The sequence below is a fragment of the Acaromyces ingoldii genome (genome assembly GCF_003144295.1).
Source record: "Acaromyces ingoldii strain MCA 4198 unplaced genomic scaffold FA10scaffold_1, whole genome shotgun sequence".
In the NCBI taxonomy this organism is placed as follows: domain Eukaryota; kingdom Fungi; phylum Basidiomycota; class Exobasidiomycetes; order Exobasidiales; family Cryptobasidiaceae; genus Acaromyces; species Acaromyces ingoldii.
The window spans coordinates 2,190,212-2,212,145 of NW_020290247.1; the positions used below are offsets into that span (position 1 = coordinate 2,190,212).

General features: G+C 59.4%; 7 protein-coding genes across 7 annotated transcripts; 3 read left to right on the forward strand and 4 right to left on the reverse strand.

The window, feature by feature from the left end:
- Positions 1–887: 887 nt before the first annotated feature.
- FA10DRAFT_23738 (putative 4-alpha-glucanotransferase) lies at positions 888–5,991 on the reverse strand. Its single transcript, XM_025519107.1, has 3 exons — positions 5,736–5,991; positions 5,525–5,673; positions 888–5,461 (listed from the first exon to the last, which is right to left on the reverse strand). The coding sequence occupies exons 1-3, from the start codon at positions 5,799–5,801 to the stop codon at positions 964–966; spliced, it is 4,713 nt and encodes a 1,570-aa protein (XP_025380668.1). The 5' UTR covers positions 5,802–5,991; the 3' UTR covers positions 888–963.
- On the forward strand, positions 5,972–7,111 carry FA10DRAFT_23899 (hypothetical protein). The gene has a single exon (XM_025519164.1). The coding sequence runs from the start codon at positions 6,183–6,185 to the stop codon at positions 7,059–7,061; it is 879 nt and encodes a 292-aa protein (XP_025380669.1). The 5' UTR covers positions 5,972–6,182; the 3' UTR covers positions 7,062–7,111.
- Positions 7,112–7,825: 714 nt separating this feature from the next.
- Positions 7,826–13,334, reverse strand: FA10DRAFT_264119 (hypothetical protein). Its single transcript, XM_025520523.1, has 2 exons — positions 12,320–13,334; positions 7,826–12,220 (listed from the first exon to the last, which is right to left on the reverse strand). Exons 1-2 carry the CDS (start codon positions 13,118–13,120, stop codon positions 8,093–8,095), a joined length of 4,929 nt encoding a protein of 1,642 aa, XP_025380670.1. The 5' UTR covers positions 13,121–13,334; the 3' UTR covers positions 7,826–8,092.
- Positions 13,335–13,414: 80 nt separating this feature from the next.
- On the reverse strand, positions 13,415–15,080 carry FA10DRAFT_264120 (Clavaminate synthase-like protein; the record flags this gene model as incomplete). The annotated part of the gene is made up of 1 exon (XM_025520524.1): positions 13,415–15,080. A coding segment is annotated over one exon (966 nt), but the record flags the coding sequence as incomplete, so codon positions are not given.
- A 24-nt stretch (positions 15,081–15,104) lies between these two features.
- On the forward strand, positions 15,105–17,061 carry FA10DRAFT_273934 (MFS general substrate transporter). The gene is made up of 4 exons (XM_025523190.1): positions 15,105–15,447; positions 15,510–16,135; positions 16,204–16,512; positions 16,570–17,061. Exons 1-4 carry the CDS (start codon positions 15,352–15,354, stop codon positions 16,958–16,960), a joined length of 1,422 nt encoding a protein of 473 aa, XP_025380672.1. The 5' UTR covers positions 15,105–15,351; the 3' UTR covers positions 16,961–17,061.
- An 81-nt stretch (positions 17,062–17,142) lies between these two features.
- Positions 17,143–18,806, forward strand: FA10DRAFT_290669 (hypothetical protein; the record flags this gene model as incomplete). The annotated part of the gene is made up of 8 exons (XM_025524346.1): positions 17,143–17,710; positions 17,796–17,828; positions 17,909–18,193; positions 18,233–18,303; positions 18,367–18,439; positions 18,514–18,549; positions 18,619–18,678; positions 18,739–18,806. The coding sequence occupies exons 1-8, from the start codon at positions 17,215–17,217 to the stop codon at positions 18,804–18,806; spliced, it is 1,122 nt and encodes a 373-aa protein (XP_025380673.1). The 5' UTR covers positions 17,143–17,214.
- A 45-nt stretch (positions 18,807–18,851) lies between these two features.
- FA10DRAFT_273935 (DNA repair helicase rad25) lies at positions 18,852–21,906 on the reverse strand. Its single transcript, XM_025523191.1, has 3 exons — positions 21,341–21,906; positions 19,746–21,282; positions 18,852–19,687 (listed from the first exon to the last, which is right to left on the reverse strand). Exons 1-3 carry the CDS (start codon positions 21,853–21,855, stop codon positions 18,950–18,952), a joined length of 2,790 nt encoding a protein of 929 aa, XP_025380674.1. The 5' UTR covers positions 21,856–21,906; the 3' UTR covers positions 18,852–18,949.
- Between the last annotated feature and the right edge of the window lie 28 nt (positions 21,907–21,934).

The following is a 21,934-nucleotide window of genomic DNA, read 5'->3' on the forward strand; positions in this document are numbered from 1 at the left end:
TAAAGAACAGCTCTTCGAAATCGTATTGGCAAACCTCTACCGCACGACCCAGCTGCAAACCGAAGCTGCTGCCTTGGGACTTTTGCGAGCCAATCGCTGCGTCTTTGCCAGTCTTGGTAGTGCCTATTGCATCTTGGCTTGTCGTCTGGCTGTCGCCAAGAGCAAGGAAGGAAAGATTATCAGCGAAGACCAGCGTCGCAATGGCCGAGCTAGCGACCTGGACATTGACAAACAGCAAGACCCTATGGTTCTCCTTTCTCAAGCTCAGCGCCTCGTCAGCGAGGCTATTGCCACTTGCGACAGCTTGGCCGACCGAGACAAGATTGTCATGCAACTTCAAGCAGTGATCGACAAGACAAGGGCTTCATTGAAGATTGCGTCCCCTACGGTCGGCTCCCACTACTCCAATATCGGAGTCGAAATCAACGCAGCAATTTCGTCGACTGTGATACCTGCAGCAACGACAATGGACAAGAATGCTTTTGGTGCAATGGAGCATGGAGGCATGTTGCACATGAGGAGAATCCTGCGTGCCATGGATCGAGACGAGCAAGAGGATATTCGACAACAACTACAATTACAGCAACAAGAGCAACAGCAGCAGCAGCAGCAGCAGCAGCAGCAGCAGCAGCAGCAGCAGCAGCAGCAGCAGCAACAACAACAACAGCAACCACCAGCATCACGACCGCCACCAGAGCTAGAAGATGTGCGTCAGCCACCGCCCAGCCAGCAGTATACCTTGCCCCATGAGCGCCCAGATAGCGTCCCCATGGAGCTCACGAATTACACCACACTCGACATTTTTTCCTGATTAACTGTTCCTATTCCAGTGGTAGGTGTAACGGACCCACAGATCCGCCCTGCCCCTTTGTACTCCTTGCACTGCGATCGAAGTGATCCAGAATGTTTTCTATATCAAATTTCCTTGCTCCATTCGAAACAAATTGCATGTCCGTTTCCCGTTTACTTGCTCGAGGAAGCTTGCTGCTGGTGGTAGAGGAGCTCCAGGGCATCGAGGATCGTCGAGGCTGACCAAGCCTGCGTCGGGCATGCGTCTCTGCACTCCCTGCCGTCGGCGTTTGTCAATTCCGGGAGGCCCGCCCAGGGATTGGTGCGGATATGTGCTCGGTGATCCTTGAGCATGCTCATTGCTCTCCATCCTGCCGCCAAAGTTCCATTCCCCTTGGTGTCCTCTTCGTTGAAGAAGAGGAGATGGGCACGCAAGAAGAAGCCGAATGGGAACACCCACGGAGGGCCATTGTGGTAGCACATGCCCTTTGCCATCCAATAGTCGCTCGAATCGTCAGAGTTGTCGTAGACGGGGTGGAAATTCGAGTCGCTTGGGTCGAGTGTCTTCATGCCGAGCACATCCCGAAGGATGGCATCGGCCGCCTGGAGGGCCGTCTGGGCGTGCTGCTTGTCGAAGAGCTCAGGCGCGACGCACATGGCCATTGGGAAGTTGGCCCGGAGCTGGTAATCGCACCATTCCCGTCCCTTGCTGGAACCAAACACATCCTTGTAGATACCGCGACGGTTGACAAGCTTGGGATCGACCTTGTAATTGGCGTCATCTTTAGCGTCCAGTGGGACCCAGTACGATTTCTCAAAGGAAGACTGCAGCAGATCGCCCCACTGCTTGTACGTAAGCGTCTTGCCACCTTTGATTTCGACACCCTTCGCAGGCCATGCGCCCTTCGAAGCCAGCGAGTCGACCCATCTCAGCGTGCTCTTCAGCAGGCCAGTGATCTCCACGGCGGCACCCTCCCTCGAGGAGCCGGGCACGCCCTTGTTGCCAGCCTTTGCAGACGAGCCCATCTTGTCCTGCCACGTCCCACAGTTGCTGGGATTGCCGCCAAAGATGATCCCTGACTCCCAATCGACATCAATGTCAATGTTGAAGCCCTTGTCAGTCATGTCGTTGTCCACCTTTGGCCCGGCATCGTGCTCCCTGAAGTGAATACCCGTCGCGTGCTGCTGCAAGATCTCCTGGATCAGCTCTGCCACGGTGCTCTCCTTTGAAAAGGCCTGTGGCGATTCGACGTCGTACCACTCTGAGTCGTACGGCAAGAATCGTCTCTTGACCTTTTCCGACAAGATCTTCTCGCCCTGCGGCACCTTGGTCACGTAGTCTTGCACGTTCTGCGAGTAGAACCAGGGACCGTCGCGGCAGTTGTACCGGGGTGCGCGCGTCGAGTTGAGCAAGTTGGGGATAAGGCCGTTCCATAGTGTCGAGCCGAACGAGAGAATGTGCTCGCGTGCGGCGGCGTGCATGGCAGTGGTGAGGTACAGGCCTCGGAGCGAGATGAAGACGTCTCTTCCCCATAGCCGGGCCCACGACGTGGCAAAGAAGGGCAGTCCGGCCGCCATGGAGGCACTGCTCCGGTCAGGCCACAAGCTGGCGGATTTCACCTGTCCATTCATCTGAATCGCCGTCAGAGCCAGCGATTTTGTAAAATCGTCGCCATCCTTGACAAAGTCCGACATCTGGCCAAACGCTCGCCTCTTTGCCGCATCCGAGGCAGTCTTGACAACGAGGGCAAAGTACTTTGGCCGCATGAACGACGGCACGGTCTCCTTGATGCGATCAAAGCGCTCTTTGAACCACGCAGCGGGCTTAGCGAGCCGGGGGAATTGTGCCGTCTGCTTTTCGAGACGAGAGTGGATGTAGTCGAGGGCCCAGGTGCCGTTGCGAAGATGGGCGCAGAGCGGGTGACCGAGGTCATTGTTCCGCATGACGGCGTCCAGGTGCGGCATCCATCCCTCAGTGCCGCAGTAGACCATCGCACCAAGGTCAGGGATGGAGTAGACGCCGTCCTGGCCATCGGTGCTGTCTCGCTCCTCGGCATCTGCACGGTAAAGGACCACGTTGAGGTCGACGAGATCAAGCTCAGAGAAGGCCTTGTCGGCGCCCTCTTGACACAGGGCGTCTAGGTCCGGTCCGAGACCCTCCATGTCGGTGGCAAAGAGCATGACGCTGGCAGGTGCCAAGGCGCCGACGTTGATCTGAGCAAACGGCGAGCCGTCGCTCTCCTTGCCGTCCTCTTTGATTTCCGGAGCGGGCAGCGAGACCAGCTTTGAGGGAAGACCACGAACGTGGTTCTCGTCCTTTGGCGACTCGTTCGAAGTGATGTCCAGCCTGGCGCCCATGACGTAGCGCACCTTTGTTCGGTTAAGCTTGACAGGGTTGATGCTTCCGCTCTCGTTTCCTGTGAAAGCCGTGTGGGCGAGGACGAGGTATCCCTTGTGTGTTTGCGGGTGAATGCGGTGCATCATTATGTACGAGCCTTCCTGATGGACGTGCCCTTCCGAGTAGCCGTCGTGCACCATCTCGACGTGCAAGTGGTTGAAAAGACGCTTGATGGAAGTGATGCCGTCGTTTTCGCCCACCGTCGGGATCGCATAGCGCCGCTTTTCGCTAACAATGTTGAGCAGATCCGGGTAGAGGTTGTCGAAGCCCTTTGTTGAGCCAATGGCAGACCACGAAAAGTTGACGAGAGCACCCATGGTGATCGCGTCCTGAGCCGTGCGCTTCTTGCTCGGCGTCTCGTTGTCGTGCGTAAGGTCCATGAAGAGGGCGTGAGGCGACGAACCCTGGAGGGGAACAATGGTCGTGTTGCCCTCTACCTTGGACAGACATGCAGCATCCATCGATCCAATGGGCTTGTTGACGCCGAAACGGTAGAGCAACCTGCTCTCCTCCTTTGCGTCGTGGCCATTCTCCATCTCTCGAATCAGGCTGTTGATGCCGAGGCGCTTGACAAAGTGGACGTCCATCTCTGCGCTACCGGTAAAGAGCTCAGCGCAGACGTACAAGTCCTTGTTGGCCTTTCTGGCCACGTCCAAAAAGTGCTCGCCAACGTGGATGGGCGTCGAGTGGCAGTTGTCGATGCGAACGCCGTTGAACATCTTTGCCAGACTCGAGCAGTATTCTTCCATGTGCTTCCACAGGAATGGCGAGTCGGCCGGCTTGCGACCATAGCGCAGCTTCACGCAGTCGGCCCAGACAATGACCTCACGGCGGAGGTAGACGCGAGATTTGGACGAGGCAAAGTCCATGAGTGGGTCTGCGGCCCAGATCCAGCCATTGTTGGCCAGGGAGAGCTTCTTCGCAGAGTGCCGGTGCTTAGCCACCTCGGGGTCCTCTGCATCGAGGCGAGTAAAGTAGGGCTCGCAAAAGGGCGACTCCTTTGTGATGGGTCCGACCTTGGGTCCGCCTGCGTCGACACGCATGTAAGTGAGTCTGCCGCTCAGGTTGCTGAGGATGGCCTTGACGTCATCGTCGTACGTCGCATAGAGGGGCACATTGAGCTCGTCGATGGCCTTTCCAAAGGCGTCTGCCGCCTCGTCGCTCGACGTGCCTTCACCGACAAGGTTACGCATGATGCAGACCGAAAGGGGGATATCGAGGTGGGTGGTGAATCGGTCTGCGAGCGCCATGTGATTTCGGAGTGCGTGGCGCTTGAGGAGGGGAGCAGCCTCGGAGGCAGACCTTCCCTGGAGCGACTCGTCTTCGCCGAGGCTGTGTATCATCCTGCTGCTGCCGTCGTTGTTGTTGAATGAGTCCCACGCGTTTTTGAAGTCTTGCTTGTGGCCTGTTGCGTCGATGACGTAGAACTCCCAGAGCTTGAGAGACTGCAGGACGTGCTGCTTGACGCCGTCGATGATCTTGGCCGCGTCGGCCTCGCTCTTGGGATCGGTGGGCAAGCCCAGGGAAGAAAGCCGGTTCGAGTACTCGAACAGGGCGCGATCAAGCTCGTCGGCAGGGGTGAGATGGGGCGAGTTGTCGGGGTTGTACGCAGCCTCTGGATGTTCCTTGAGCCAGTGGCTGTCAAAGGAGGTGTGGTTGAGGACAATGTCGACCATGCTGAGCAAGCCCCAGTGGCTCCTGAGGCGATCGAGCCAGACGGCCATTGTCTCAAAGCGCTGCTGCTTGGTGGCGTGCTTGCCGGCCTTTTCGTCAAAGAGGTCTGCTGCAAAGTCGGTCTGGTCTGCAATCGAGTAAGGGCTGTTGCTCCTGCCGCGAACCTGGAGTGGGGGGAAATGAAGCATGTTGTATCCGCTCGCCGTCGCTTCATCCAGGTGAGGGGCCCACTCGGAGAGGGAGCCGGCCCACTTTGCGACAAAGGTCTGGAGGACAAGGGCGTCCTGGGACAGGGCCTCTTGTTTGGCCTTGAGGACGCTTCCGCCCTTGCCCACGGGCAGGATGTCGAGTGACTTGGGATCCAGGATCCTTGCTCTGGGCGTGATGCGAATGATGGGGTCCACATTGAAGTAGCCGTGCTTTCCCTGGACGCGCTTTGCCTCGTCGTCTCCTCGCTGCCCATCGTGGGCGACGGGCAGGGCTGGCGTAGGGTACGGCACCCGCTGGAGCGGCGCGGCATGCTCGACGTAGAACTCAAAGGCGCCTGCGTGCGTAATCTTGATGTCGATGTTGGCTGGCTTGCTCAGATTGTTTGGCAGTCTTGTAAAAACCACTTTCAGCCAAATGCTCCCTTGCAACAAATCCCAGGTTCAGCCCACTCACTCGTGCGGGTAGAACTTTGCGCGATCAAATGTCTCATTGGCAGCCTGGGGGCAGTTGGTCCAGAGGACGCCTCTGCGCGAAGCCAGACTGCCGGCCTCGACTGTGAACCGGAGCACATAAGGCTTGACCGGTGGGGGCAGTCGGATGTACTGCGAGCAATCGTCTCTCTTTCAGTTGACTTCTCTCTGCGTATCAGTACAAAAACACCCACCGACTTCTCCCCAGACGGGCTCCCATCGCTCTCGAGCTGGAGCAGATAGACGGTGTGTTCCGCCATGGTTGCGATCTTAGCGATCGGTCGTCGCGTGAGTGGGCGCGCGCGACGCTGATCTATTTGTGGTAACGGGGAGGAAGGGAAGAAGAAAAAGAAGAAGAGGAGAAGAAGAGGAGGAAAGAAGAAGCAGAGGGAGAAAGAAGCGCCGATATGGAGAGAACGAACCCTCGATGACCGAATCTCGCATGGGCCACGTCTGACTTTCCAATGCCCCAATCGACGTGCCGATCGTGTGGCTTGATTTGATTCAGCTGGGGAGAGTACGTGAGAGACGCCAAATTAGAGAGCGCGTGACTTGAAGGTTCCCGACCATGGCGCAGTAGGCGTCGACAAGAAGACGACGACGACGACAACGACAACGACAACGACAACAACAACAACAAGATGAAACAAAGAATATCGAGAAGAGCGGGAGCAGGAGGGTCTCTGAGGCCGTCGTGGATCGTATTGTGCACGACGGCGTTTGTGGGACTCTGCCTGCTCCTCTCGATCGATCCCCGACTCGCAGCCAGGCTGGACCGGGACGCCGCCACTGCAGCAGAAGCAGCAGCTGTAGCTGCTACTGCTTCTTCTACTGATGGTGCAAAGGCGCATGCAACGGCATCGAGCTTGGTCACCTCGTCTCCTGCAGCACCCGCCTCATCGGCTGCAGCTGCAGCTGCAGCTGTACAAGCACCGCCAGCCCTGGACATAGTAGCGACGACCGGGCAGGCGCGCCCACACCCATACAAGCTTCTCGCCCAGTCTCCTGACCAGTCGGCATGGGACATCTACGAGCAGACACTCGCCGACTTTATCACCTCGTCGCTCCCCGAGCACGGCGGGCTTCGGCGGCGCGCACTCTCATCGCTGCAGCGCGAAGGGCATCGCAAGCGCTCGGGCCTGCGCACGGGCGACGACCTCGAGGGCCGCGAGCTGCCGCAGACGATCTGGCAGACGCGCGCGCGGCGCAAGACGGGCGACGACTACGACGACGGCGACTACATGGGCGACAGCTTTGCGGTGCTCAACCCCTCGTGGAAGCGCTTCGTCCTCGACGACGACCAGCTCGAGGCTTGGGTTAAGGACCAGCTCGGCGACAAGCCGTCGGCCCTGTACCAGAGCTGGGCCGCCGTCAAGGCCGGCATCGCCAAGGCCGACTTTTTCCGCTATCTCGCCATGGCCCTCGAGGGCGGCGTCTATTCGGGTGAGTCCCTCCGTCCGTCCGTCCGTCCGTCCGTCCGTCTGTCTGTCTTTCGGTCCGCGGTTGAGATCAACAAGTGAGGAGCTGACCACGCACGGACCCAAACATACCAGACATGGACACCGTCTGCCTTCGACCAATCTCCGACTGGGGCAACAAAGCCCCGATGGCAGACGAACGCTACCCGCCGACGTCGGCCTCGACCGGGCCCAAGGTGCTCATCGCCATCGAGGCCGACGGCGTCGACGACCCAGCCTGGGACCGCTGGTTCGTCCGGCCGCTGCAGCTGGTGCAGTGGACCATGGCCTCTCGGCCGATGCATCCCATCTTCCTCGACGCCCTCCGCCGCGTCCAGCAGAACCTGGCCCAGAATCCCTCCTTTTCCTCCTCTTCCTCCTCTTCCTCTTCCTCCTCTTCTTCCTCATCCTCATCATCAAAAGAAGCCGAGCGTAAAAAGGACAGAGAGGTGCTCGAGGCGACGGGCCCCGCCGTGCTCACCGACGCCGTCGTCGAGTTTGCCCGCGCGCGCTTCGACATGGACGCCGAGGCCCGGCTGCACGCCCACCTCGCCGGCGCACACGGCCACGCGCCGCTGCGCATCGCAGACGAGCTCGTCGTGCTCCCCATCACGGCCTTTAGCCCCAACGTGGACCGGCCGGGCGTGGGCAACATGTCTGACGAGCAGGCCCTCGTCTATCACTCCTTTACTGGCTCGTGGCGAACGGACGCGGGTTGATCGGTGGGCCCCGCTCCTGCTCGTGCTGCCAATCCGTCCCATCTGCAAAACAAGAAACAAACCCTCACGCTGTATTTCTGCTTTCATCCTCTCTTGCTCTTTCTTTCTCCAATCTACTGCTTTAGAACATCCTGCTGCGCATTTTTCTTTCCGTTTCAGATTCTAATTTCAGCGAGAGAGTGAGAAGAGAGAGAGAACGAGAGGGACTGGACGCGACTCGCAAAGAGAGAAAGAGGGTGGGGGGTACACACGTACGGAATGGACAGGAGAAGCCTTCGTCTGACTCTGCCAAGTATTTTCTGCGAAAGAGGGAGATAGAGGAGGAGGAGGGAGTGCGATGAGGAAAAGGAAAAGAAAGAGAGAGAAAGAGTATCATCATCTCGAAAGGGGCGGTCGCTCCGACGAGGAGCCCTCGCGGCCGCGTGCTCTTGGGCTCGCTGCGCCGTGCTGCTGCTGCTGCTGCTGTTGGGGATAGGCGCCACCGAGTTCAGAGCCGGGCGCTTGGGAGGGCGACATCCAGCCGGGAAAGCCCATGGGCGGGGCGCCGTACATGGACATGTACGGGTTGAACGAGGGCGAGGCCATCATGCCCATGCCCATGCCCATGCCCGGCATGCCCATGCTCGAGGAGGGCGGCATGCCCATGGGGGGTGACATGGGCCGACTGCCGCCGCCGCCGCCGTCGCCGCCAATCATGGAGCCACCGCCGTGCTGCGACATGGCCTGCATGTAGGCCTGCTGGGCGGCCTGGGCAGCCATCATCTGGGCCTGCATGGCCTGCATGGCCTGCTGCTGCGCCGCCGCCGCATCGGCAGGAGGAGGGCTGCCTCCACCGTGGCCGATCTGGGAGCCGCCTCCATACATGGCAGCGGGGTTCATCATGCCCATCATCTGCATCTGCTGCCAAATCATCGGGTTGAAGGGCATCATGCCGCCGTGCTGCTGCTGCTGTTGCTGTTGCTGCTGCATCGCCATCATCTGCTGCCGCATCGCCGCGTCCTCCTCGCGCTGTCGACGCTCAGCGAGGACGCGCTCGCGCTCGCGCTCCGTCAGCGTGGCGCCGAGCCCGCCTTCCTTCTTGCGGTCGCGTTCGTGGGCCGTGATGGCGCCGAGCAGGCCAGCCTGCGGTGGGCCGGGCTTGCGGTCGACACTGACCATGTGCGAGCCCATGGCGCGGGCGTCGGACTCCTGCTGCTTGGCTGAGCGCTCGGCTTTATCTTGCGCGCCGGCCTGGAGCAGGCCGTGGGGCTGGAACACGGCCGTCATCGCACCCGGCTGCTCGTCGTCGCCTAGGTTGACAAACGTCGAGCGTCCCATGAGACCCTGTCCCTGTCCCTGTCCCTGTCCCTGTCCCTGGCCCTGGCCTTGGTTCGAGTCGGGGCTGTTGTTGTAGTAGGCATCGACTGCTGGCCGCGGGCTGCTGCCTCGCGAGTTGTCATGGCCGGCACCGAGGTGAGAGTTGAAGACAGTCTGGCGCTGCGACGGGTGCGGTGCTCCTCGGGGCGCGTGCTGCTGCTGCTGCTGCTGCTGCTGCTGCGTCGTCGTGGCAATCTGCGATCCGCTAGGCGACGAGTTGGAGCCTGCGCGGAAATGCGATTGCGGCTGTTGCTGCTGATACTGCTGCTGCTGCTGCAGGGGCATGCCATACATGGATGCGCTGGGCGGCATGCTCGACACAGAGGCACTGGGACCAAACGACGACGTGCGCTCGCCCATCGACGTCGTCGTCTGCTGGCTGGCAAGGCGGCTGTGAGCGTCGTCTTCCTTGCTCTCCTCTTCCTGCTCCTCGTCTTCCTCTTCCTCGTCTTCGTCTTCGTCGCTCGATGCGTAGGCCTGGCGGCCGTTGCCCGCAGGACGCATGCCCTTTGGCTTTTTACCGCCAGGACGGCCGGGCTTGGCGAGGGCCTCTTGGTGAGCCTGTTGCTGGGCCTGGGCTGCCATCTTGCGTTCCTGGGCCTTTTTGTTGCCGCCAAACGTCGAGGGAAAGGCTGCTGCGGGAGGCACAGCAGCGGCAGAAGCAGGAGCAGGAGCAGAAGCAGAAGCAGGAGGAGCGGTGGCACCCTCCTGGTGCTCTTGCAGAGACCGCGACTTGACGGCAGGGGAAGGCGGCTTGTCGAGGAAGGAGTAGGCCGCCATGGCGTCTCCCTCGAGATGGTTCTGGTTCTGCGACGCCGGTGCAGAAGCACCCGGGCCAGCAGCAGAGGACTGCACTTGTGGCTGTGCTGTACGTTGAGCGTCGTGGGTGGCGGCAGACGATGCAGTGCTGGGCTCGCGTGCCGAAGCAGAGGCGACGTCGGTGCTCGCTCGCGACGCCTGAGTCTGCTGCACGGGAGCTGCAGGGGCAGGGGCAGGGGCAGGTGCAGACGAGACGGCGGGTAGCTGGTCACTCATCGAGTTGATGAAGAAGAGGGCGCCTTCGTCGTACGAGATGTTGTACGGGTCCGAGTCTCTTCTCGCCAGGCTTGCGCCAACGCCGCGGTCGGCAGTGGCGACCGGGTTCGTTTGGGTGCTGCTCGAGGTGGCCTCTGCACCGCGTCCAGAGGCCTCGAGGACCTTGGGCTGCTGTGGCGGCGAGACGTACTGCGACGGTGCGCGAGCGGCCGCCGACGTCTGGATAGGTGGCGGCAGTGACTGCGCAGGCTGCGCAGACTGTGCCAGGGCAGGGGCTGGTGCCGGTGCCGGTGCAGGTGTCTGAGTCTGGGTGGATGAGACCGATGGCGGCGCAGGGGGTGCAGCTGCCGACGTCGCCAAGTTTTGCCCGGTTGTTGTTGTTGCTGTTGTTGGTGGCGGCGGGCCCGTTCGCGATGAAGTCGAGGAGGAGGAAGAAGCAGCGACGGGAAGCGGCAGCGGCTTGTTTTCCAACGGCGACTCCGTCCTGAATCTCGGCTCTTCGTCTTCGACACGTGAACGCGCATGTGCAAGGGACGAGGCAGACGCAGACGCAGGCGCGGGAGCAGCAGATGCAGCAGGCGCGCCGCCGGGGCCGTGGCTGTGGCCGTTTGCGTAGGCAGCAGCAGCTGCCGCTGCGGCGCCAACGCCGGCGGCAGACGCACCGGCCGAGGGAAGGGCAGTGCTGGGCGACGTCATCGAAGTCACTGCACTTCCCTCCCTGCTCCGTTCCCCAATGGCATCGAGCGCGCCTGGTCCTCCCGTGGCCCGGCGAGCAGGCGCCTCCGGCTCTCTGCCCGTGTCGCCGTTCTCCGAGCCAAAGTTGAGTGGCGGCAGAGAGCTGACATGGGCTCCCTGGCCAGAAGCAGGTGCTGCAAAGGCCGCTTGAGGCTGCTGCTGCTGCTGCTCGTCTTTCTCTGCTCCCTCTGTGCGCGGCCCATTGAGGCCCCTGGTGCTCTCGACGTTTGGCTGGGGAAGCGCAGGCAGCACCGGTGTCCGCTCTCCACGCATGCGAGCTGCCATGATGCCATGGAGGTTGCTCCTGTTGGCCAGGTGTCGCTCCTCGCGAATGTCGAGAAACTCGGCCAGCTCGCGATCGAGGAACAGCCGGTCCTTGTAAGGCCCAATGGGGTAGGCAAAGAAGGGCGAGGCAGGGCTGCGGGCATCCCAGTCAAAGGCACCCGGTCTGCCATAGAGCTTAAAGGCATCCATAAAGGCCACGGTCCACTTCATCATCTCGGCATTGGCTCCCTTGTTGCCCTGGCCCTCGAGTTCGGGCATGACCATGACCCAGCCCGACTGACGGACGCGGTTGGTGGCGCTGATCGTCTGGCTCAGCGGAAAGGCGCCCTCGACCTTGAACAGACTGCTGCCCTCGACGAGCTCCGGCCTGGATGGGTAGACGGCAAAGGCGTGGGAGGCGTAGGCGAGGCTAGCAAACGGCTTCTTTGTCTTTTTGGTCTCATAGAAGCACGCCAGGCCGGGCGCTCCGTTGCTTCCCGGGGGCACCTCAATGTCCTTGACGCCCGTGTCGACGGTGGAGGGTGTCGAGGGCGAGCCAATGATGCTGCTGCGGTCGCCGGCCTTGAGCTTGCTCCAAAAGGACTCCTTCTTGGTGCTCTGCGTCGTCGAGGCGGCATCGCTGGCGCCGCCGTCGTCGGTGCCCGCAGCACTGCCGGCGGGGGGAGAGGCGCCCGTGTCGGTGAGGACGAGCCAGCACTTGCGCCACTCGGTCGAGCCCATGAAGCGGGCCTTGACCCATCCCTCCATTTTGCCCTTTGCCAGTGGGCTCTTGACGGACATTTCCATGTTGCCCGGTGAGCCGCCTGGGCCAGAGGTGGCGGCGGCATTGACCTGCTGGGCATTGCCCACCGCACCCAGGCGGACGCGAATGAGGGCACCCGTGTAGATCTCCTCGAGCCGCACCTTTTCCCACGAGGCCAGACGGATGCCATTGACCCAGGCCTGGACCAGCCTGCGTCCGACGCTGCCCTCGACGCCAAAGAGGATGCGATTCTGGCCCGCCGTGTTGATGGCAAACACATTCTCGTACCGTCCCCTGGTCCCGGGCACGTCCTGCGGCGACTCGGTAATGGTGCCCACATAGTCGACGAACTGGCAAATTGAAGGGAGATGACAAAAGGAGGACAAAGGACAAAGGTCAGCTCTCGAAGTGAGAAAGAAAGACGCCTCGCTGTGACGACAACAACTCACGCAGTCAGTGACGTTGATGTATGACGGTGGGACCTCCTTGCCGGCACGGGCGGCCTCCTCCATCTGCTGCACGCTCCACACGCTCAGGACGGTGCCGGAGAGCTGGACAAAGCAGAGGTGCCAGCGCTTCTTTGGGTCGCCAATGTGTAGCGGCTTTCCCTCGGGCGTGAGGTGGTCGCGCCGGGAGAGGTAGCCCTCCATGTAGATCTTGCGCGACTGGGCGTCCTGCAACGCCAGTGCGCTCCGCAGCTCGGGCGACTTGAACGTGAGGGGCGCTGCGGCCGTGCGGATGCTCCTCGTCGTCGATCCCGTCGGACTGGCAGGCCTTGCGCCGCCTGCGCTTGGCGATCCGGGCGAATAAGGGCCTTCGGGGTTTTCCAGCGGTTGGAAGGCCGACATTGGTCTGAGCGACTGGGTCCGCTTGTGGACATGCTGCTGCTGCTGCTGCTGCCCGTCAGCCTTTTGCGCGGGTGGCTGCTGCGAGAAACCATTGCCAGCGACTTGACCGACGCTCCCGGCACCCGTCGAGCCAGACGAGGACGTCGGTCGGAACCGGTTCGACGACGAGAAGCTGGTGTCATCTGTATGCTGCTGCTGCTGCTGCTGCTGCTGCTGCGTCGTCGGAAACGGCTGCGACTGCCGCCAGCTGCTGGTGGCGTTGGCAGTGGCATTCGATGGGTCAGTCGACCCGGAAGAATAGGAGCCGGAGCGTGGAAAGGCCTGCGCAGGCACCGGTCCGCCCGCGGGGTACCGCTGCGGCGGCTGCCACTGAGACGGAGGAGACTGTGCCTGCTGCGCCATGGATCCGAGCGACGAGTGACCGGCCGAGGGTTACTATGGCTGGCGAGAAGCCAGAGACAGAAAGAGGGAGAGAGAGAGAGAGAGAGAAGGAAGAAGAGAAGACAAAGACAGAGAGACAGAGAAATCTTCAGGATGGAAGCAACGAGGAGAGATGAGCAGGAAGGAATTTGCGCCTCTCAAAGGTGGCGGATGGCGGCTGGTGCGAGCGCGAGTCTTGGGAAGGGAAAAAAAGCGCTGCAGCAGTGGCACGAAATTAGCGACGGCCCATGTGCGGATTAGAGATTGAAAAGACAGCTGTAATATTCAAGGGAAATAATCGAAATTGTACCCAGGGACCGCCCTTTTTTGATAGATGGCATTTGCAGAAACCTGCCCGGCGACGCAACCCCGGCGCATCTCACGCCTCGTCCTTGGCCATCGGCTCGGCTTCCTCTCCCCTGAGGAAGGTGGAGCTAGCTGCTGTTCCGCACCGTCTCTTGCTGCTATTTCATCGGGATTGCGATTGCACGCTAAACGAATATGAGATAACAAGCTACAGGGCAGTCCTGTCCCACAGGCTGGCGAGAAGCCTGCGGTCGCCCTTCCACGGTCGACGGGCGTGCTGCACGGCGAGATTGTCGAGCAGCAGCACGTCGCCCTTGTTCCACTTGACATCTACCTGCAGTTCCGCCGTGACCTCTTCGATGGTCTCGATCCAGTCACGGGGGAAGAGCCTGTCCTCCTCCTCCTCGACGAGCTGGGGCGGCTTCTGGTAGAAGGGCGTGCCCAGGGCCGTCGTTTGCGTCTGTGAAATGTGCGGCGGCTCAGTGGCCTTGTGCAGCCTCGAATAGAGGAGTCTATTGTGAATGTTGTTGAAAAACGTCTTTGCACCGTAGCGCGGATGCAGACGCACCCCGGGGACACGCTGGACGGAGAGCAGCGATCCGTCGGGGAGCCACTTGGCATCGTAACCCTTTTGCTTCCAGAGGCCTTTTCCCTTGCCCTCGTCGGCCAGGGCCTGCACGTTGGCCTCGACAATCTGCCGCTTCTCGTCCTCGGACAAGCCACTGACATCGCCAGACTGGGGTCCAAAGGCGTTTGCATTGAACAGGCCGTTGCCCTGCAGGTTGCCCTCGATGGTGTCGCGGGGGTGGTGGATCGAAAAGGCGACGCCCTTTTCCTCAAGGGCGCGAATCAGCTCCGGTTTCCGCTCCTCGAGCCGGTCGTGGAGTGCCAGGCTCGAGGCGATGGGCGTCTCGCCACCGGCGTCGGGCTCCGAGAGGCAGAAAAAGGCAATGTATGACGGGTGGTGGCTCGACAGGCCGTACTCGTTGTGCGACCCGATAGGCTGGTCGGGCGGGCCCTCGTTTGCCGTCGCCACGTTCTTAGCATGAGGCTTGCGCAGCACCATGAGGCCCTTGTCGACGTGCGGCGTCCACTGCCCACCCTCGGAGAGCGCATGCATGAATCGGGAAAAGTCGTCTGCGGTCCTCAGCGGCGTGCCACGAAAGTGGAGCGCTCCTCCCGCGCCCGCCAGCACCTCATCGAGTTGGCCCGACCTGCTGAACTTAGAGGCTGCTGCGATGAAGCCGTCGGCCTTGACTTCCCCCTGGCCACTACTGCTGCTGGGCCTCAGCACGCCGGGAAAGGACGTCTGATGAGTCGTTGCCTGTCCGTCCTTGAAGGCGAGGGGCTTCTGATGAGGCGCGCTGCCTGCTTCGAATACGACCTCTGGCGTAGACACCGCGGCAAGGGAGTGTGCATTCGCAGGGGCAGACGCAGCGATGACCGACATGGCCGACTTGTGCAGTGTTGGTGGTGGGTGAGGTTGGAGGAGGAGCCACACAGGAAGACGGCGACTACCTTATCAATGTTCCTAGCTCTCCTGCATACAAATTGCCTAGGAGCGAGGTGATTGATCACTCCGCTGGCCCGGCCGGCCGGCCAGTCGTCACGTCATTCCATGGCGTACGTCGCGTCCCAAAGGGAGCACTAGTTGCGCTCACGCTTAAATAAAGCACGCCATCGCGATTGCATCTAGGTTTCTTCCTGTTGTTTCGCTGCAATATCGCTGCAAAATGGCCAGTAAGAACCCTCTTCTGCGGACGGTGTCGCCGGCTAAATCACCGATAAAGTTCTTCTCGTTTCAGAAGGGTGGTGGTGGTCCCTTGTATAAGTAGCTGCTTGCGAGTCAGGAACCTGCGAGGGCGCCCAAGAAAGCGCAACCACAGTCAAGCGGGAAAGAAAGCACCATGGCCCGCCTGACCTTTTTCCGCTCCGTTGCGCTGCAGATCGTCCTTGTCGGCCTCGTCTCTTTCACTCAGCCGGGGATCTGGAATGCGCTGCAGGTAGATATGATTCTTGGATCCCTGTTTCTGTGATCGCAGACTGATAGTGCCAATTGAACCAGAACCTCGGCGCCGGCGGTGAAGAGAAGCCGTATCTCGTCAATGCTGCAAATGCACTCACATACGGCATCATGGTCTTTGGCTGCACCTTGGCCGGTGGTCTCTGCAACTGGATCGGCGCTAAATGGACCCTGGTGCTGGGCGTTATCTTCTATACGCCGTATGCCTCGTCGCTCTACGTCAACAACCGCTACGGCACGGAGTGGTATGTGATGTTGGGAGCGGCCCTCTGCGGCATTGGCGCCTCGATGTTCTGGTCTTCAGAGGCCACCATCGCTGTGGGTTACCCCAGCGAGTCGCAGCGAGGCAGAATGGTAGCCATCTGGATGGGCCTGCGCAACCTCGGTCCACTCATCGGCGGCTCCATCTCCCTCTCGCTCAATGTTGGCGGCAGCAAGGCAGGCAAGGTGTCCTACGAGACCTATCTCGTCCTCATTGGCATACAGTGTGCTGGTCTGCCTCTGGCTCTCCTTCTGAGCCCGCCGGACAAGGTCAAGCGCCCGGACGGCACGAAGATTCCGCATCTTAAGAAGAGGACGACGATCAAGACGGAGGCTGCGCAAATCTGGTCAATCATCAGGTCAAAGCAGGTGGCACTGCTGGTGCCTATTTTCATCACCGGAATCTGGTAAGGAGTTGACTTCATCTTATCGGATGCCTTCTTTCTTCATGCTCACCGTCGATGTTTTCGTTCAGGGGTACAACATACCAGTCAAACTACCTCACGACCTATTTCTCCGTCCGCTCAAGAGCCCTTGTATCCTTTTTGACGGCCATCATGAACATCATTGCCGACCTCATCGTCGGCACCGTCACAGACTCCAAGATCCTGGGCAGCCAAGCGAAGCGGGCCAAGATTCTCTGGTTCGCCTTTGCATCGTTGACGACGGCACTCTGGATCTGGCAGACGATCACTCAGGTACACTTTACGAGAAATAGCCACGCTGTCGATTGGGTCGACGGGTCACGCTTTGGCAACGCCATTGCCGTCTTTCTCCTCGCCAAGTGAGTGCTCTGCTCCTTCCCTTCTTTCCAGGAGAAGAGATGCTGACCCAGTAGCAGACTGCTGTACGAGGCCCAGATTGTGTTCCTGTACTGGCTCATCGGCACCTACCCTCGCTCCGACGGGACCCTCGAACGGTCGGTCGGCGTGCTGAGGTCATTTGAGAGCCTGGGCAGCTGCCTTTCGTACGGTGTGGGCGCCTCGCACTGGTCCAATCTCAACCAGTGCATCCTGGCCTTTGCGCTCTGGGTTGCGTGTGTTGTGCCCACAACGCGTGGCGTATGGCTCGTGCCCGCTCATCAGATTGAGCACACAAACGCGCCCGCCTCAGTCAATGAGGACGAGGACAAGACCAGGTCAGCATCAACTATCGACGAGGAGGAGAAGGCCGCTTCTGAGGACGAAGATGTCCCACACGTGGACTCAAGCCCCGAGCTGACGAGGGCATAGAAGATGAGAATAGACATCGTTAGATTGCCACGCCCTGATCTGGTGTTGACCACCAGACAGGGCTCACATGTAGCTGCTGGCTCACGGGCCGTAAAATAAATAGCATCATCCCAACTTCAGCCCGCGCGGCGCCGCGCGGCGCGGCGTGGTTTGGCGTCCTCTCTCCTTGCCTGCCTTTCTTCCTCCTTTTCTGACGAGATGACCGCTCCTGACCTCGACAACCATCCTCGGTGCGATCGTCCGATACACAAGACATGGCAGAGCCACCAACGACAGCTGCCGGCGCGCCGATTGCCGCACCTCAGCCTGAACCTACCGCTGGACTCGCACCTACGGCCACCAACACCTCGCTCGTCTCATCGGGCGCTGGGCTCGCCACAAAGACGACGACGCAGATAATCTTTGTCTCTCCCTCTGCTACCTCGTCGTCGGTCTCGGCGGGAGTGCCTAGTGGCACGACGACGGCCACGCTCGTTGTTGCACTTCCCACGAGTGAGCTGCCAGCCCTGACTCAGAGCCTCACTGCGACAATTCTCCAGCTGCCCCTGCCCACCGGCGCTGGCTTACTCCCTGGCAGTGGTAGTGGTGGCGGCGGTGCCGGTGGCCCTACACCAACAGAGGGAGGAATCGTGCTTCCCAGCCAGGAGCAGACGCAAATCATTTGGGTCGCCGTCGTGATGCTTGTCAGCATCGCCGTGGGCTGGAACATGGTGCTGTTCCGAAGCGTCCTCTATCCATGGAAGATGCTCGGTGAGTGAGTAGACAGCCTGCCGCTTCCCGTGCTCGCCGGAAGAGTATTGGCAGGAGCAGGGTGCTGACAATTCACAACCAACAGTCAATCTTATCCACGAGCTCTTTCACGCTCTCAGTGAGTGCTTCTGCGCCTTTTCATGAAACACAACAAAGCAGGAAGAAATTGACATGCTGCTGCTATCCTTCCTGTCACAGTGGGCATTCTCACCGGCGCCGACCTCTACAGCCTTTGCATTGACCCCGACAAAGGTCCCATCAGCGGCATGACCGGTGGCGTCCCTCTAGCCGTCCTTGCCGCCGGCTACCTCGGCTCGATTCTCGTAGGGTCTACACTGATCCTCTTTGCCTTTGACGTGACAATGAGCAAGATCGCCTGGCTCGCCATCATCCCTCTCTTTGCCGTCTGCTTTTGGTTCGGCAGGACATGGGCCCGAGTTCGGGTCGCTTTGGCTGTCGGCATCAGCATTGGGTTTTGGTTTAGTAAGTTCTGATGAGACTTGCGCTCGAAAAGGCTGCCAGACAAGCTGAGACTATGGGGGACAGTCGACCATGCCATGGCCATGAGATACTATATCCTCTTTCTGGGTGTCGTGAGTCATTTTGACTGGCCCTAGATTACAGACAGACTTTGCTGAGTGGGTCGTTACGTCCAGATGTGCGCCTTCTATGTCGTCTGGGATGCCATGGACGATCTGATCTTTCGGAAAGAGAACGAGTCCGATGCTGGTGAGCAGATGTAGCTTTTTTCGTCTTGAGAGACGAATTGACTCACCATTACTACCGAATCATCTCTCCTACAGCTCTCTTTGCCAGACTGAGCCCACCCACGATCCACGGTAAGACTGCTGGATCCATCATTCTCGTGTCTGTGTCGTAATCACGGCTGAAGGGTAGTAATACAACAGCATGGGTCATCATTTGGCTTCTCATCACGCTCGCATTTGTTGCCCTAGCTATCCTGGGAGGTGAGCAGCGTGACGCCACTCTAGAACTAGTAAAGAGTCTCACCCTTTTATCCTCTGCAGGTCTTCACTTCTTCAACAAGACACTCGAGACGCAAAGCAGCGACCAGACCCACTTTCTTCCCACCTAGCAAGCTTGAGCTGTTCATTATTCATCCCCTGCCGTCTCCCGGTCTACTAAAAATCATTCATTTGCAGCTATGATTCGTGACTATAATACAAGTGCAGCATCATCCACAGTGAAAACAGGTCATGTTTGGTGGCGGACCACCTACTAAGCGGCATCCTTTGCCCTCTTTGATTTTGCAGCATCTCTCTTCTTGAACATCGAATGCCTCTCCTTCTGCAGCGACTTGTTCTGCGCCTTGTTACGCTCGTGGTAGCTCATGTGCTCTGCGCCTGACAAGGCGTTGAGGCTTCCTGTTGTTCTCTGCGCCTTTGCCGCGAACTTGCCTCCCACACGCCGCTGCCCACCTCCTCCCGCCGACCGTCCGAAGCCTTGCATGTCGGCGTCCCACTCCTGCCCGACCATGTCCGTCGCACTGTCGGCTGCTCCTTCGCCCAAAATCAAGATGCCACTCAGCAGGTCAATTTGCTGCTGTTGCGTCTTGTAGACGAGCTCCGGCAGGTCGTCCATGCCCTGCAGCTCCGTAATGACCTTAAAGCTGTAGCCTTGATCGACGAGAAATTGCTGCCGTTTGGTGCTGTAGTACATCTCGTTGGTGTCTTTAGACACCAAGGAGTAGAAAAAGGCATTGAAACCTTCGTCGTTTCTCCTCTTGGCTCGCAAGATTCGTCCAAGCCGTTGCGCTTCCTGACGTCGGGAGCCGAAATGCGACGAAATCTGGATGAGACATGTCGCCTCCGGTAGATCAATGGACGTATCGCCAACTTTGGACAGGAAGATGGTGTTGACTGCTGGATTGTGCTGAAAGTGGTTGAGAATTGACATTCGTTCTTGTTGCGCAGTCTGGCCATCGATATAGCACTTTTCTAGCCGCATGGCATACGCCTGCACAGGAAGGTCAGCTTCTCAATCAGCTCGGCGAAGGGAAACGGAGCAAACCCACTTTGAGAGTATGAACGTTGTCGGAAAAGACGATGATCTTGTCACCTCGCTTCTCGTGATAATTAATCAAGAATTGACAGGCCTGGAACTTTCTAGGGTTCATGCTCGTGAGCAGCTGTCGCTTTCTCGACTTCTCCCGCAGGTATTCGCGGTAGAACTCGGGGGTCATCGGGCACCACACCTCTGCACACTGCACGGTGGCAATGTGGCCCTTTGCCGCCAGGTCCATCCAATTTGCTTCGTAGAGCTTAGGACCGACAAGGTAGTTGAGCTCGTCGATCTTTTCGTCCTCGCGCACCAGCGTCGCCGTCAGACCCAGCTTCGAATGGGCCTTGATGTTGGTCAGCACCCTTCGGAACATCGCAGCGGGCACGACGTGGACCTCGTCGAGGAGGACAAAGCCCCATTCGCGCGATTCCAAGAAGTTCATCATCTTCTGAGAGCTGTGGGAGCGTTTGCCGGCGTTGGCCACCATGGAATATGTCGAGACGACAATGCCTGACTGCCCCGAGAACTTCTCCTTGCTCTCGGCAGTGAATACGGAGACCTGATGCTCCTGAATGTTGCTCCACTGCAGAAATTGCTGTCTCCATTGCATCACCGAGACGGAACTGGTGCAGAGAACGAGACAGCTCTTCTTGATGGTGCATGCCGCGGTGATGCCGACGAGCGTCTTACCGGCTCCACATGGAAGGACAATGATGCCACTCCTTGCTCGCCCATTTCCAAACATTTTGGACAAACTCTTCTCCTGGTATGGTCTGATGTGGGTGATGGGTCGCAGATCGATGTCGAGGTCCGCATTCATCGTGTCGTTCCGGAAGTCGTACTCCTCCAGCATGGGGTATTGCAAGTCTTGGCATCGCTTCTTGACTGCCTCGATTTGCTTCTCTTCGATTTCAAACGAGTGCACGACGTCTTCGTCATCATTGCCGGCTTCGTCAGTCTCGTCGACACCAATGATAGCATCAAACAGATCCGCCTCGGCTTCTCTACGGGCAGCGGTTGCCGATTCTGGAGCTGGACCTGTGCCTCCGGCATTGGTAGGCCCCCCAGCAGCATTAGGTGGGCGGTTCGCAGGATTCGCAGTCGATCCAGGTCGAGGACCAATGGCCGGCTGTTGCTGTGGCCCACCTGACTGTTGCTGCAGTTGTTGCTGCCGCCGAGCCGCACTCTCTGTGCCAGGGATGACGAGGTCACCCCTTGTGGGCGCACTTGTTTGCCCAATCACTTCCAGCTTGTTCCCTCTACCAGCATCGGAGTCCTTAACCCTGGCTTGACCAATGACTTCGTCCTGGAGAAGCATCCTGAGCACTTCTGGGTGTGCGCTCTCGACAAAGTACTTGTTTTGCTTGAGCACCAGTTTGATCTTGCCGAAAGATACGGTGCTATTGAGGATAAAGTTGTGCACGGTTTCGGGAACGGGCGCTTTGGACAGCCGATTGAGAACTTCTATGATGTCGTTTGGATTTAGGCCGACAGAGACGGCGGCATAGAGTGAATAAGGCGTCAGACGATACTCATGGATGAAGGCAGGTCTGCAACGAGGTCACGTCAGCAAGCTGAGCTGCAAGTAATTCGATCAGTAATACACACCTGCTGACAGGCTCTGCGATTGCCACCAAAAAGTCTTGGGCCTGTTCAGCAATGGGGCTGAAACCCTCCAATGTAATCGTCATGTCGTCAGGGCTGATCCAAAGAGGTCTGCTTGCATGATCGGGTTTGAGCTGCATTTCGCTGAAATCCTTTTCCGCATCGACGTCCTCCTCATCGACGTCCATCGGAGCAGGTGCTGCAGCTTGCCCTCCCCGCGCTGCCCTCGCACGTGCAACGATAGCGCTTGCCCCGCCCTGTTCATACCCTTCGTCGTCGTCCTCGTCGTCTGATCGAAACGCAAGACCAACACGGAGATCACCATCAGATCCCTCGCCCTCGTCATCGCCAGGACCACTAGCGGGCGTCGAGGGTGTGGGAGTGGCGCGGGACGATGACGGTCCAGAACCTGATGCTGTGCTGCTGTTGCCCTTGCGACTGAGTTTGACAACCATGCGAGGTCGAGCTTCCTCGTCGCTGTGGCCGTCGACCTCGTCTCTGCTTCGGAGAGGAGGCATATTCTCCAAACCCTCTGAAAGGGTGAGGTCGTGGTCGTTAGTCGAGCTGGTGCACATGTCAACTCAGCAAGAAATTGAC